Below are 13,493 nucleotides of genomic sequence, written 5' to 3'. Positions count from 1 at the left end.
GCCATTTAGCTACTTTGTTATTTTATGGCATTAGGAACAGGTACAGAGAGGTATTTGGGTTTTTAATAACGATCTGGGTAACATTTGGTGTTTTGAGCAGTTCATCCCCAATTCTGATCCTGGAGTATTCCTGCTTTGCATATTCTAGTGTTTTGCTGCTCACCTTCTTCTCCGCAGGAAAACAACAAAACTTGCAGGACAGGAGTACTTAAGGACCTGAACTGATGATCACTGCTTCACTGAATGTCATTGGAAAAATGATTAATTTTATCATTTATTTACAGTAACAATAATAATAACCATCATCGTGATCATAACATGTTTTCTACAGACTGTGTACAGGCAAAGATTGTGTGTTAAATGTGTTAAACAGCAGAAACATACTCATTCCACAGGATGTTAGTGGTTCTAGTGAGTGTGGTTAGGAAAGGAGAAAGGCTGAAATTATCACTGTACCTGAAGTTAACACTATTATTCTCTTAACTCAACACAAAACCACTGGCTCGTGCCAAAACACGCTCATCCTGAAGCCCTGGCCATTTCCACTCACCGGCAATCGTGACAATGGCGCTTTGGATGGTGTGCTCTGGCTATAGCTGACCGGTGTAGCAGCAGCGCCTGGCGTCGTCATAGGGGAACCTGTGGGCTGTCCTGAAAATGCTAATGGCAAGCTAGATGGAGGAAGAGGGGGGCCGCCAGAGATTGTGGTGGAGCTGGTAGGGGAGGACGTGCCGGGGATGCTGGGCTCAAGGGCTCCAGTGTCGGCCTGCGCTGAGGGAGGACCAGAGCCCAGGTCCATGAAGAGGGAGCGTAATTTCTTGTCCAGGGCATGAATGTCATCAATGCCGGGGGCCTTGCCTTGGGGGTCTCCATCACATTCCACGCAGTGTGTGTGGCTCTGGTTAGGTAGAGTGGAGGACTGGGGCTGGCTGTGCACTGGCGTGGGCTGCACCACAGGGATGCTGGTGGTGACAGGCTGCAGACTAGGCACCTGAGACAGGGAAGCTGTGGCAGGAGCAGGAACCGGGGGGGCGCTGGTGCTAGTGACGTTGGAGGGGGTAAGCTGGGGCGTTTGAATGGCCGTAGTTGGGACCACGGCTGGAGTAAGTTGGGCTACGGTAGAAAGGATGAGAGGCTGCTCGGCACTTCCTCCAGGAAGAGAGCTCGCATTGCTTATGATAGCAGCAGGGTGAGGAGGTGGGGCTGCAGTACTGGGCACTGATGTGTTTATGACAGCATGTAGAGGGACTGAAGATGGAGGGTATGAGACTGAGGGAGCCACGGAAGCAGTGCTCACAACCATTGGAGGGGATACTGAGCAAGGTGGAACCATCACGCTGCTAACTGTTGACATGGGAGGCTGGCTGACCGGCGGGGGAAGTTGAGACGGCAGAGAGCAGGGCAGGGGTTGAGAAGGCAAGGTGGCAACTACAGGAGGGAGCGAGGAAGGAGGAGGGAGGGGAGTTGGGACAGCTGGTTCGGAGGGCTGTGAGGGAGGAGAGAGCATGGCAGCGGCGGAGGCAGTCAAGGGGCTGGCTACAGGTAACAGTGGAGGCATTGTGGTGTGCAGGGTAGGGGGCGCTGTGCTTGGTCCAGGGTCATACTGGCTCTGGCGGAGTTCAGCAAAGGCATGCTGCAAGCTAACCGCAGACGCAGACTGAGACAGACCCAGGGCAGACCCTCCCACCGATGCTGCCGAAAACAAACAAACAAAAAACACCACAGTTACACACAGTTGACCAAACTGAACTGGTATCTGGTTACATAACTGCTCTAAAAGGTTAAAACCAGATTTGATATGATTTATTTCATGAGTCATAAAGTCAAGCATATTACAATGAGATTATAGACCTCTGAACAATTGTTTTATTGTTATCAGTATTCAGTCATGTGTCAGTCAGAGGTCGTCTTTTCTGTGAACATTACGTAAAGAAATTCTGCGTTATACTTAAAGACTACCTCAAAAGTACTCAATAAGACCACAAAACTATTTATAAAGCTAAAGCAGAGAATATTCTCTGACAGTCATGATAAGTTCTAACACTCAAGCCATCACCTCTTCTAAAAATACATTCAGCTACTTTAAGTTGCACCCATTGCTGATAGAGATGTGCAAATACACACACACAGCTTGTGAACTATTGTCAATGTAAAAAGACTCTCCGGAGCAGATAAACATGAACCTAGGGGCACCATGTCTATTGCCAGGGGTGGGCTAGAGGGGTATAAAGCCCTCCAGCACTGAGCTGTGGAGCAGTGGAACTATGTCCTATGGAATGACGAATGGTGCTCCATCTAATATTCTTGGGAGAGTTGGCCAGTTTGAGATGAAGTGGGGTGGTGATCATCCAACATCCTGACCTCACAAACGCTCGTCATTGAATGCAATCAAATCCTGACAGCAGTGCTCCAATATCTAGTAAAAGCCCTCCCTGCACAGTAGAGACAGTTGCTCCAACAAAAGCAGGATAAACTCTTTCCCCTTCACATCAGAAGAAACAACGAATGTGCAGGTGTCCCAATACTTTTATCCACATAGTGTGTTATATACATACACAAATGTAACATATAATGCTTACATGGTGTAGACTGCTCTAGGAGAGAGGCTGTGGGTTGGGCTGCATTGAAGAACTGTTCTTTCAGTCTGGACTCAGGCACGGGACTAACGATGAACCTGCGGCCTGCTGAGTGCACCACTTGTGTAGTGGCGCTCACACCAACTCCTGAGGAGACAGAGATACTTGGGTTAACATCCTAAAATCCTTGTAATAAAGGAAACAGAAACAAAGCAGGCATTGCATGATTTGTAAAAGTGTGAGGTTTCACCTGGCTGGAGAGGTGTGTAGGTAATAGGCGTCTGTTGTTCAGGTTTGCTCGCGATCTGCATGGTTACAGCATTAGGGAAGAAGGCAGAGTCATTGGTTATAGCACAATTAACACTAAACAGTATTTTAATACTAAACTGTAGGGGGCTCCTGACTGGGGCCTTCAACAATAAAGTACTGGACCAAGGCCAAAGCTTAGTTATGTAGGCTGCGATACAGTTACAAAAGAATATGTTCCAGATGTTCTGGAGACACACCTGGACACCTTCCCTCTCAAGACCTCTTTCATCTGCAGTCTCAATGACCTCCCGAACCTGCTCGATGAAAGACTCCCGCTCACTTTCCAGAATGAACTCACTCTCAACCTGGTGTGTTCACAAAATACAGAGACATGAACAAAAAGCATGTATGAAACACACACATACACAAACGCATACAATATTTAAATCAGTTGCATGATATTATTAAAGACAGGCAAGAAAATCTAGCCCTGAATTAAGTCTAATGGTCTTTGACCCGGCATTAGAATTCACTTATAGACTTGTAATATAAAATGCATGTCAGAGAACAAAATCTGAAGTTACCATGATCTGAGCGATTTCCTCTGGATTATCTCCATCCAGATCAAACTTAAAAGTCACCATTTTCCTATTGTGTGTTTCTAGTTGGCACTCAGCAACTCGGTCACCCATGCTGGAGATCTTTAAAAAAAAAAGAAAAAAAAAGTAAGGTATGACCTTTTCCCCAACTGTACCTGAATTACAGAGGATTTAAAAGTGCAGTGGACATACATTAAGTACGTTGAGCTTTGCTTTGGCGATCTTGTCATGGCGGGAACGGCTGCGCACAGACCTACGCTGGTGCCTTTTGGTCGGGCGGCCCTCGTGCCTGCCGCCTGTCGCACCCTCGTTTCCATCACTGAGGCCAGACGCCACATCAGAATGGCTGCTGAGGACAACACGGTGATGAGGTGATAAGGTTCAGTTTTGTCACAGCTAATGCTCAGTTAGATAAGCTAAATGGTTTCTAAACTAAGTGACAGGGCAAGGGGCTGGACTCTCACCTTTCTATTGTGCAGGGCACTGTTGGAGCCTGCAGCTGTGACATATCGACAGTCTGGGATCCTGTTGATGTCTGGAACGGCAAAGGACAAAACTTAAGAACATCACAGGCTTCGAGACTGAGACACAAGCAATTAGAGAGACTATGAGTGCAAGGATCTAAAGGCAAGACAGAAGAGTAGAAGGACGCCCCAATGATGAGGTGAAACTGCCGCAGGTAGAGAGTGAGCCTAAACACTTCCGATTTGTTTTCTCTACTGAACGAGCCTGCTTGGCTCATCACTATGCCAAACGCCTAAATACTACAGATTTGTTTTCTCTACTGAATAAGTCTGTTCAGATCACCGCGTTGTCATACTGCCTAAGCACGTAGCTCACAGACACAAATATATTAAAACTAAAGAAACATGAGATGACTAAGACAAACAGACACACTGCAACTGAGTTTGGCTTGAGGTTGCCTGGGGGAAAGGAATCCATTCCAAAAGGTACCTGCGCTGGGATTTCTGAAGCTAGACCCGACTGCTCAGTAGGGGTGGGGGCAGCGGCCACAAGGATTGTCGGCACAGCGGAGGCTAGCGGCAGAGGAGAAGGAGGAGGAGGCTTCGCTTTGGGCTGCGATGGCGTGGTAGGTGATGTGGCTATGGTTGCAGGCAGCACTGAAGGAGACACAGCTGGCATAGTTCCTGCTGCTGCCGCTACTGCTGGGGGGCTCAGCACAGCCTTGGGTGCCACAGGGGCAGGCTGGTGCCCCTGGGCCATTGTTACTGGGGGAACTGCCACTGGGGCCATGGAGCTCAGGCCAAGCGTAGAGGGCTGGGGGAAATAGGAGAGGGGCAGCGAAGTCAGGCAGATGGCTGGGCGAATGGAGGGTGACTGAGGGAATGGGTCTGTCAGGACAGGCTGTGTCGGCATGGACAATGGAGACTGGAAGGTCAAGTTCAGTAAGGGGAGAACAAAATGTTCGCATTAACACATTACCAAAAACAAAGGCAAATTACTAAAGTCCAAAAAAGAAAACCATGCGGGATACCATGCCTTGGATTTAATGCAGGATCATATTTAGGTGAAATTAAAAAGAGGAACTCAAAACATTCAGTTCCATCTCAAACACGCAAATATAAACAACTCCGTCCTAAAATCAACGGATTAGATACTGTAAACCGTGTCACACACAAGTGCCAAAACAGTCCTGCACATGTTCACACACCAAAACTAGCAACGTGACCAAAAACCAAACAGATCAAAACAGCAAACCACACCAAATAAAATACACACCAACAACACCAGGTACTATACGAGGGTTCAAACCAAACCCCAATCAAGTCAGTGGCTGTGTCTGAGTGCAGCTCACACGTGATGGGGTTAAATACACACGGGCACACAGTGCTAAAGGGGGAGGAGGGGGGCTGGGGAGATGCACCTCCCCTGGTACTGCTGCGCTGTACCTGCACCAGAGCAAGCTGGGCGGCCTGGTAGAGGAAGAAGAGGCGCTCCGCACAGGGCGTCGGGGACTGAACCGGAGGACTCAGCTCACTAGCACACTGCTTACAGCCATGCAAACACACACACAGGCAGCATGCCACAGGACACGTCAGATCAGAGAGCGTGAGCGAGACAGAAAGAGAGGCAGAATGCAAGATGCAGTTTGATTAAAGAGAACAGTACATGAAGTGGAAAGGAAACAGAAGAACCTGAGCAGGATTATAGACCTCTGAACAAGCACAAATAGGGCTTAAAAGCAGTAGCGATAGTATGTTAAAGACTGACAGATGATTAAGTGGCACATATTGAAAAACTAAAAAAAAAAAAAAAAAGCTAAAGCACACACCTTCAGAGAAGCAGCAAGTGGCTGGGTAATGCACATTGTAATAAATACTGTATGTAAAAATGTAAAAAGCCTAGTAATCTAATTCTGTGTGGGCTGCTGTTAGAGTATCTGAAGTATCAGAGTATCTGATAACTTTCTTTAATTAGAAATAGAAAAATTGGATTTGGCGCATTTGAGGTTTGATATGACAACAAAATGTAACTTTCTGGAGAAATCAATAGGCATGATAATTCATTACAGTAAGAAACAAATGCAAATAGGGCTCAAAACATACATTTTTATGCATTTCTTTATGACAGCCTCTTCATCAAGCCTCTTAAAATAAAATCTCTTATTTTGCCATCGTCTACTTATATGTTACAGTTCATTCATCGTGTTCTTTATTTGAAAAAAACTAGTAGCTGGTAATGGTGAGCATTTGATATATATATATGTAACTGCTAAATTCAAATAGCAAAAAAAAAAAAAAAAAAAAAAAAAAAAAATGGAGATACACTTTCTATCTATTTGCCAGTTCTGTTAGTCCCTGGAACTGTCCTACCATTCCTCTAGAATTTGCGCGAGAAACCTGAACTACACTGCTCATTAAGCGTCTAAATGTGTGTGCATATGCGTGTTACCTGAGTAGCTGGAGGCCCTTGCTGGATATGTGTTTGCGCAATGCTCTGAAGGCCTGAGCTGGCAGGCTGCTGCTGGGGCAGGGAAACACCGGGCTGCGAGGCAGAACCCAGAGAAACCTGTTGCGGAACAGCCTGCAGGACCAAAACAAGAGAGAAATTAATTTAATAGAAAATAAACCTTTACAGTCAGTACAGCTATTCCAGCATGCTGAAATCTTACCCAGCTCGTCCAAGGTAAAACCGGTCACCCCACTCACTCATCACTATCCTAAGTAAACCCAACCCAAGCACCAACACACGCTGGAGGATATTCGACCACAGAAGTGCAGCAACTCTCAAATAAATACACCAACAGTCTTGAGTGACTTACCTCTACGAGGTACAGTCATTAAGTTCTCTAACAAACACTGCTAAGCCTTTGCTTCACATAACTGGCAAGGCTCATTCATGATGCATTATAAGATGGACTGAAAACTGGAGAGGGCAAGGCCAAGAGCGCATTAAAAGAGAGCGAGAGAGTGAGTATAGAGAGTGTGTTTGGAAGGAATGGGGGGGTTTTCTCTACCTGCGAAGGGAGCGCTGGGACGTAGTAACCTCCATACTACAAGAAACAAATACAGCACAGGGTAAGAAAGAGATGAGACACCTCTGGAGTCCACAGCTTTCACACGCAGGAGAGAACTCCAAAACCAAAATGAAAAGAACTTAAACTCAGAATATAAATTAAGGGCACGGAGTGTACTGCTTTGCCTTTGCCTCAACTGGCCCATTTTGTCCCTGAAAAGGAGCACAGGAAAGTCTACGACTGGCGTTAAGGTGAGTTTGTACCTGCGGATTGACTTGGTCTGTCCAGGGGGCGGCCTGGGCGCTGCTGGGGACCAGGGGAACTGCAATGTTGGACTGGGGAGCAGAAACCTGCTAAAGCATGGGTAGAGATAGAGGGTAGAGATAGAAAACAAGATGGACAAAGACAGAGGCAGAGAGATAGAGATGGTAGCGATGGAAAAAGATGTAAACAAAAGAGAAAGACGCAAATTAGAACAAGACCGCAGGTAAAACACACACGCACCAACTGACTCTGGATTAATTGACGTGCATACACAAAGCGTGACCTGTCTGAGGAACTACAGTATCACTCAGATGAACTTTCACTCTTTCTGTATGACTCGAGATCACACAAACATCCACATTCGGTGTCGTTATGTTAGTCTGGGAGTGAGTAGGCTGCATGCAGATGGAACTCTAGATGATTTTGCAGCTTGGGTGACTTGTTATCACTGAACGTGCACAGGGAAGCAGGTTGTGTCTGGTGTTGCTGTGGATTTTAACATATCAAACGCACCCTAGAACACATCTGGATTTCGCCTCGCTAGATTATACCCTTTTCCCACCATGGACGATCATGACCGGAATCAACCCTTAGAAAGCTGCAGGCAAATATACTTGTCTCCCTGCCTCCCCTTGTTGGAGTGAGTTACACACAAGTATAGTTGCACCAGGCAGATCGCCTTACCTTGGCCCCTTAGCATCGTATCACAAGAGGCTTTCATTAGAAGCAAGCAAAAAAGGATGCCCAGCGAGTAAAATGGAAAAAGTATAAATGAGAAGAGAACGAAATAAAACAATGCAAAAGGATGAAAACTGCTCAGAGCAGGGAATGGGATTGCAGGATGGTGCTGTTGTCAGATTTCTAAGGGTTAACAGAAGGGTTGACGCTCACCCTGAAATCAAACCCTAAAGCACTTGGGCATAAATTATACTGGTACACTTCAAAAAGTGCAGAGTCATGATAGGTGTCCTTGACAGACACAGTAGGAAAATAAACAATAAAAATCATACAAAGATACCGTTTTAACCATTTCCAGCCAACTACAACATGATACCAGCTCTATGAAAGCAGCAGTTAATATAAGACAACTTAAAGAAGGGAACAAAAAAAATGGGGGGGAAAGAAGTCTGCAACATTACAAGCAAATAAAAATAACCATAAATTAGATTAGATAGAGTAAACCTGTTCAAACCCCTTATTTGTGTTGTATGTTTTTGTGTGTTTGGATATACAAATCCTTAGCTGTCTTTGGACCCATTTTTTTCAGTGAAAACAATTAATAAGGAATCAATATTGGCCCAATCAGCACACAGATCTGCTCGTTCATATTTTCAGCATCATATCCTCAAGGGCCTTCTTCAACTTTGGATTTGTAGGTTAGGCTTGCAGATATACAGAGCAAACCCGGACCATATATCTCTATTCAAACACACACGCATCATATATTTCTCTATATGAACATACACACAAAATATTACTTACTTACAAAGAACTTCAGGAAAAGAAAAATACAAAAGGAGCAACTCACAACTGGCAAAACAAACAACAACAACAACAAAAAATGTCAGAGGATAAGGGGATTGAAGAGGCAGGTTTACATGTGCTCTGCTATAAGCCCCTCCAAAAGATATAAATCTTGTATTTGTTTAAGCATGGCTGGAGAGGGTTAAAACCACAACCACGGGACAAATCGGGTAACAGAGTGCAGGAGTGTTTTTTTAGGGGAGGTAAGAAGAGAAGAGCAAGGTGGTTTTGTAATCACCAAAGCAGAACCCTGAAGGGCTAGGGCAGACTCGTGGTACGAGAGCTCGGGCTGGAGGGGCATTTGCCTGGCCCAGGCGCTGTGCAGCATGCTGATGTGGGAGCTGGCCGTCCCGGGTAGCTCTGAAGGTGGGACGAAGAGGAACGTCTGCTGACTGGGCGGGTGGCCCTCACCGGTGCCGCTGCCCACCTCTGGCCCGTAATAGGATGTCTGCGGGATGGATTGGGCAGCTGAGGCGTCCGGCAGTGGGTGCCCCGTGTGAGGAGGTGGCGAGTTGAACTCTCCAGCATCTGAGGAGGCCATAGAGTCGCTGGACGGTTCTGGACTGCGGTCTTTATGTCCATGCAGCAGCAGGCTGCCAGGGGGTAGCGGGAGCTCTGGGCTCACATAGTTACTGTATTCCTCGGTGACTGGCTGAAGCCGACTGACCAGCCCAGAATTGCCGGCTGCCTCCTCCAGGTTAAGGTCCATGGACCCGCGGCGAGCTCGATACAGTCTTGAGGCCAGAGCATTCGGGTCTGCCTGGAGGCCGTGGACATGGAACTCAAAGGCACTGGCAGGCTCAGCGTTATGGGCTAGCACTGGTGGAGCAGAGTGTGGAAATGAAGAGTGAGGCTGGTCATAAGACGGCTGGGCCACAGAGGTAACTGGTTGGGCTACACTAATGGGGGTAAGTGGTGGGACAGGGCTGTGGGTCAGACGCATGTGGCCAGGAATGTGAGGGTGCATATAGGCAGGATTGGGCTGCGGGGCCTCAAAAGCTAGGCTAGCAGCAGCGGCTTGCATATGCTGGTGGAAGCTAAGCTGGTTTAGCTGATGATGGGCCGCCAACGGGTAGCCGCCGTATGCGGCCATGCTTTCAAAATGGTCCAACAAGGTGGCCTGGTTGAGGCTTAGTCTGCGCACAGCCTCCTCCTGCTGCTCCTTATAGCCATACAGGGGCTCGGACGGGGCCTGCAGGTGCAAGGGCTCCGCTAGTCTTTGGGCAGCCATACTGGGTAGTAAGAAGAGTGAGGGATCCAGGCCCTCCACACCAGAGAAGGGGTGAAGACTACTGCCGTAGCTGCGGTAGGCTGGCTGGAAGTGACGAGTGTGGGCCTCCAGGATGGACGTGCTCTTGCGGCGCTGCACGTTGAAGCCTTTGGGCGGGCAGGATGGCGGAGGAGAGAAGGAGACGGGCCGCTCGGGGATGGCAGGGAAAAAGAACGGGGGCTCAGGGGCCAGAGCCGAACCCCCTCCACCGCCGCCATACTGCTGACTCACTGACTGCGGCTGCAGTGACAATAACATACAGCATCTTTGTGAGGGAGCAGAAAGAGGCAGCATCATACAGTCACAAAGCAAGAGAGAGAAAGGAGAGAGAAAGAGGAGAGCAAGAGAGTGAGAGAGACAGAGAGAGAGAGAGAGAGAAAGTGAGAGAGATGGAGTTTAAAAATACTGCAGCAATATTCATCACAAAGCAAAGACTAAAGAAGACCAAAAAAAATAGGCAGATCATCTGAATGTAGATGAATGCTATTAAATGCTTTTGCAAAAGTGAAATGTGCAAATAACAGAGTGGAAGCTTATAGGTATGGAATTAAATACAGATTTGGTCAAGGGTGTGCAGCTTGAGCTAGACCGACCGCTGATGCACCTGTGATGAACTGGCACATCCACCAGGTGAGCAGCAGTCACGTCTAGTTTGGGAATGCTATACGCCTTGCTTTCTGTATTTAATGTGAGGACAGGGCTCCTGCTGAGCAGAGCAAGGGAACACATGAAGCACACAAGCACCTGAAAAAGGCCAAACTCACTTGTAACCTACTGTTGCTGCTGGACCATCAAAATCCAACATTTTGAGGAATTGTCTATTGGCAGACAGGTCCAATAACACTTACTAAGCCAAAGTCTTACTAGGACAAAGGCAAACGCCTGGATAACCAAAAGTTAACATTCCAAAAGGTGCTACCCTAATAAAGGTCCACAGACACTGAAGAACAGCTGTAGCCTGTCACACTAACTTCTAAAAACTAAAATTGTTGCATATAGGTGGTTATAACTCTGTGTGTATACATCTAAGAAAAATGAGAGGAAATCTGATATTTGAGCAAATTTACAACAAAAATTCAAACCTAATAAAAAAACAAGGGCAAAATGTCAGTAACACCAAACTACTGCCTTGTTTTGAAGCTTTTTCAATTCACATCAGCCACAGGACAATAAGCCCCAAGACTAACAACTGAATTAAACACCTATTCTGATGTAACTTTCAGGTACCAGTGGCATTCTGTCCCTCTGAGGGCTCTACCAGCAGGAGGCTTCTGTTTCACTTCGAGTCACTAACATACAGGGCTGGCAAAGAGTGCTGGGAGGCTGGCGCGGCGGCGGGGCAGCACGCACTCCAGTGCTTTGGAGAGGCGGCCTGCAAACGTCTCGCCGTCTGGCTTCCCCGGCCGGGGTGAGAGTGGGGCCGACAGCACCGGAGGAGGAGTGGAGGGTGGCTTGGGAGGGCATGACGGAGGAGGGGCAGAGGAAAAGTAGGGCACGCAAATGGACATGCTACGACCGCGACGGGTGAGGGGAGGTGGAGGAGGCTGCAGGCGAAGGAGGGGGAACAGAAATGTAAACATAGTGGATCAGAACGAATAACACAAGGGACAAAATAAATAAATAAATAAATAAACAAACCAACCACATTAAAATATATCTTTAACATTTGATAATGTGATTCAATATTGACCAAGAAGGGAAAGGAACCTAAAGAATGAATACAGATAAAGAGAGTGAGGAAGGGAAGTGAGAGAAATGAAGGGAGCATGACTAGGAGTTAATCCTTTACTCCATTTGGAAATCACTTCAGACACTGAATAATGAAGTATTAACCGGTGAAGTACCTGAAGTCAATAAAACCGACTCAGGCTCATATATATATATATATATATATATATATATATATATATATATATATATATATATATATATATATATATACATATACATATATACATATATATATATATATATACATACATATATTTTTTTTTTTTTTTTTTTATTTTTTTATTATTATTCTAAAAGCTTCCTTAGAATTATTTTCAACCTAAGAAAGTTAGATTTCACCGCATAAATCATAAACCGTAAGTAACAAGGATGTAATAATACAGCCTACTGTATCTCTCTAATCTTTTATATTGTGACTAGCATTTACTTGGCTTGTAGTAGTAGCTTGGGCTAACATATTAGCCTGTGGCTAGAGCGTTAGGTTGGGACATTAAAAAGCCTGGCCTGGTCATACCCCTATACAGTATCAGTTTAGAAAAGTTCAGTTCTTCTCAGTACATCCAAAAAACTATAAGTATTCTCAGCACAGAGCAAAGTGTATTTAGAAAAAAATAATAAAAAACCAAAAACAGAGAAAGGCCACTTTTACAACACAACACATTAGGAATAACAATAGATACAAGTGACAAATTGATCAAATCAAAAAAGCATCAGTGCTGTGCAGACTCCAGCCCTCTCATCAGTTCCTACATTCCACCCTCTCAGAGATCTCTCAAGTCAAATATCATCTGCATAGCTAACAGAAATACAGAGAGCTAAAAAGCATTACTTTAAATCACCAAGACCTTTCACTTGCTTTCACCTAGTCATCATGGAATATTCGAAAAAAGAAGAACCAAAAAAACAAACGAAAACACCACCAGCAAAATAAAAGTGAAGAAAGAAGAGGATAGGCCTTTATTTTTACCAGTGTCTGTGACGCACTTCAGATGGAGATCATGTGAACAGTATTTCAAAGTAAATATATTCATGGCAAAACATATGGGAAGCTTAACAATGCTGTTAAGGGTCCAAAGGGGGCACCAAGATGAGCCTTCACTTCTCTGAGCATAAAATAAAGGGAGACATTGACTGCTTGAGTGTGCAACCCATTATGGTTCAAGAGACAAACAGGAGTGATGGAACTGATGGGAGCCTAGCAGGCAGCACAGCACTCCTGCATAGGGAACATCTTAATTGGAAACATAAAAAAAATAGACATGTAAAATGTGTGATGAGGAGAAGGCCCAGTCAGAAAAAAAGCATAGAGGGAGAGGGAGAGGGAGAGAGAGAGAGAGAGAGAGAGAGAGAGCGCAAAAAAGAGAGAGCAAGAGAGAGAGAAAATGGGTTGTTTGAAAAGACTCAAACCCCATTAGAGTTTTATGGTTTTGCGTCAATGGCTTTGCTTTCCTTCACATGCATCATTCCTTCACGGCCTCAAACAAACCATGTTTCCACACCATAAAAAGAAAACAGGTTAAGACATGCAACCACAGGCACTCATAAAAATCCACAAGTGAATGAGTCAGCATGGTTTCAAAGCCAGATCTCAAGGGGTGACATCATTCAAAGCACACATTTGCTAGATCATCTTGTCTAATCTCACAATTTTTTTATTCTCTTGTTTTTTTTTTTGTTGTTTTCTTACCTGCAAATACTCAGTGACATCTCTAACTTACACTAGGGCACAAATCCGACTAGCTAGAACCAAGAGCCCATTCTATATGATGACATTTCACATTAACACTGAACATGGAAGCTAA

General features: G+C 45.6%; 1 protein-coding gene across 12 annotated transcripts in view; it reads right to left on the bottom strand.

The window, feature by feature from the left end:
• wnk1b (WNK lysine deficient protein kinase 1b) overlaps nt 1-13,493 on the bottom strand; it is an 87,796-nt gene that overhangs the window by 15,407 nt on the left and 58,896 nt on the right. For 7 of the 12 annotated variants that reach the window (XM_072672921.1, XM_072672926.1, XM_072672928.1 and 4 more), the window contains exons 10-20: nt 8,929-10,200; nt 7,166-7,255; nt 6,903-6,938; nt 6,338-6,469; nt 3,889-3,959; nt 3,617-3,773; nt 3,410-3,526; nt 3,083-3,190; nt 2,827-2,881; nt 2,580-2,723; nt 551-1,692 (exon numbers count right to left, since the gene is read on the bottom strand). In XM_072672921.1, coding sequence (XP_072529022.1) covers nt 551-1,692; nt 2,580-2,723; nt 2,827-2,881; nt 3,083-3,190; nt 3,410-3,526; nt 3,617-3,773; nt 3,889-3,959; nt 6,338-6,469; nt 6,903-6,938; nt 7,166-7,255; nt 8,929-10,200 — 3,324 coding nt within the window. The remainder of the gene's footprint in view (nt 1-550; nt 1,693-2,579; nt 2,724-2,826; nt 2,882-3,082; nt 3,191-3,409; nt 3,527-3,616; nt 3,774-3,888; nt 3,960-6,337; nt 6,470-6,902; nt 6,939-7,165; nt 7,256-8,928; nt 10,201-13,493) is intronic. The other 5 variants (XM_072672925.1, XM_072672924.1, XM_072672927.1 and 2 more) reach the window with 5 other exon arrangements.

The sequence above is a fragment of the Salminus brasiliensis genome, chromosome 2 (genome assembly GCF_030463535.1).
Source record: "Salminus brasiliensis chromosome 2, fSalBra1.hap2, whole genome shotgun sequence".
Lineage (NCBI taxonomy): Eukaryota > Metazoa > Chordata > Actinopteri > Characiformes > Bryconidae > Salminus > Salminus brasiliensis.
The sequence above is the reverse complement of the archived record's forward strand: the minus strand, read 5'-3'. Positions and strand labels throughout refer to the sequence as shown.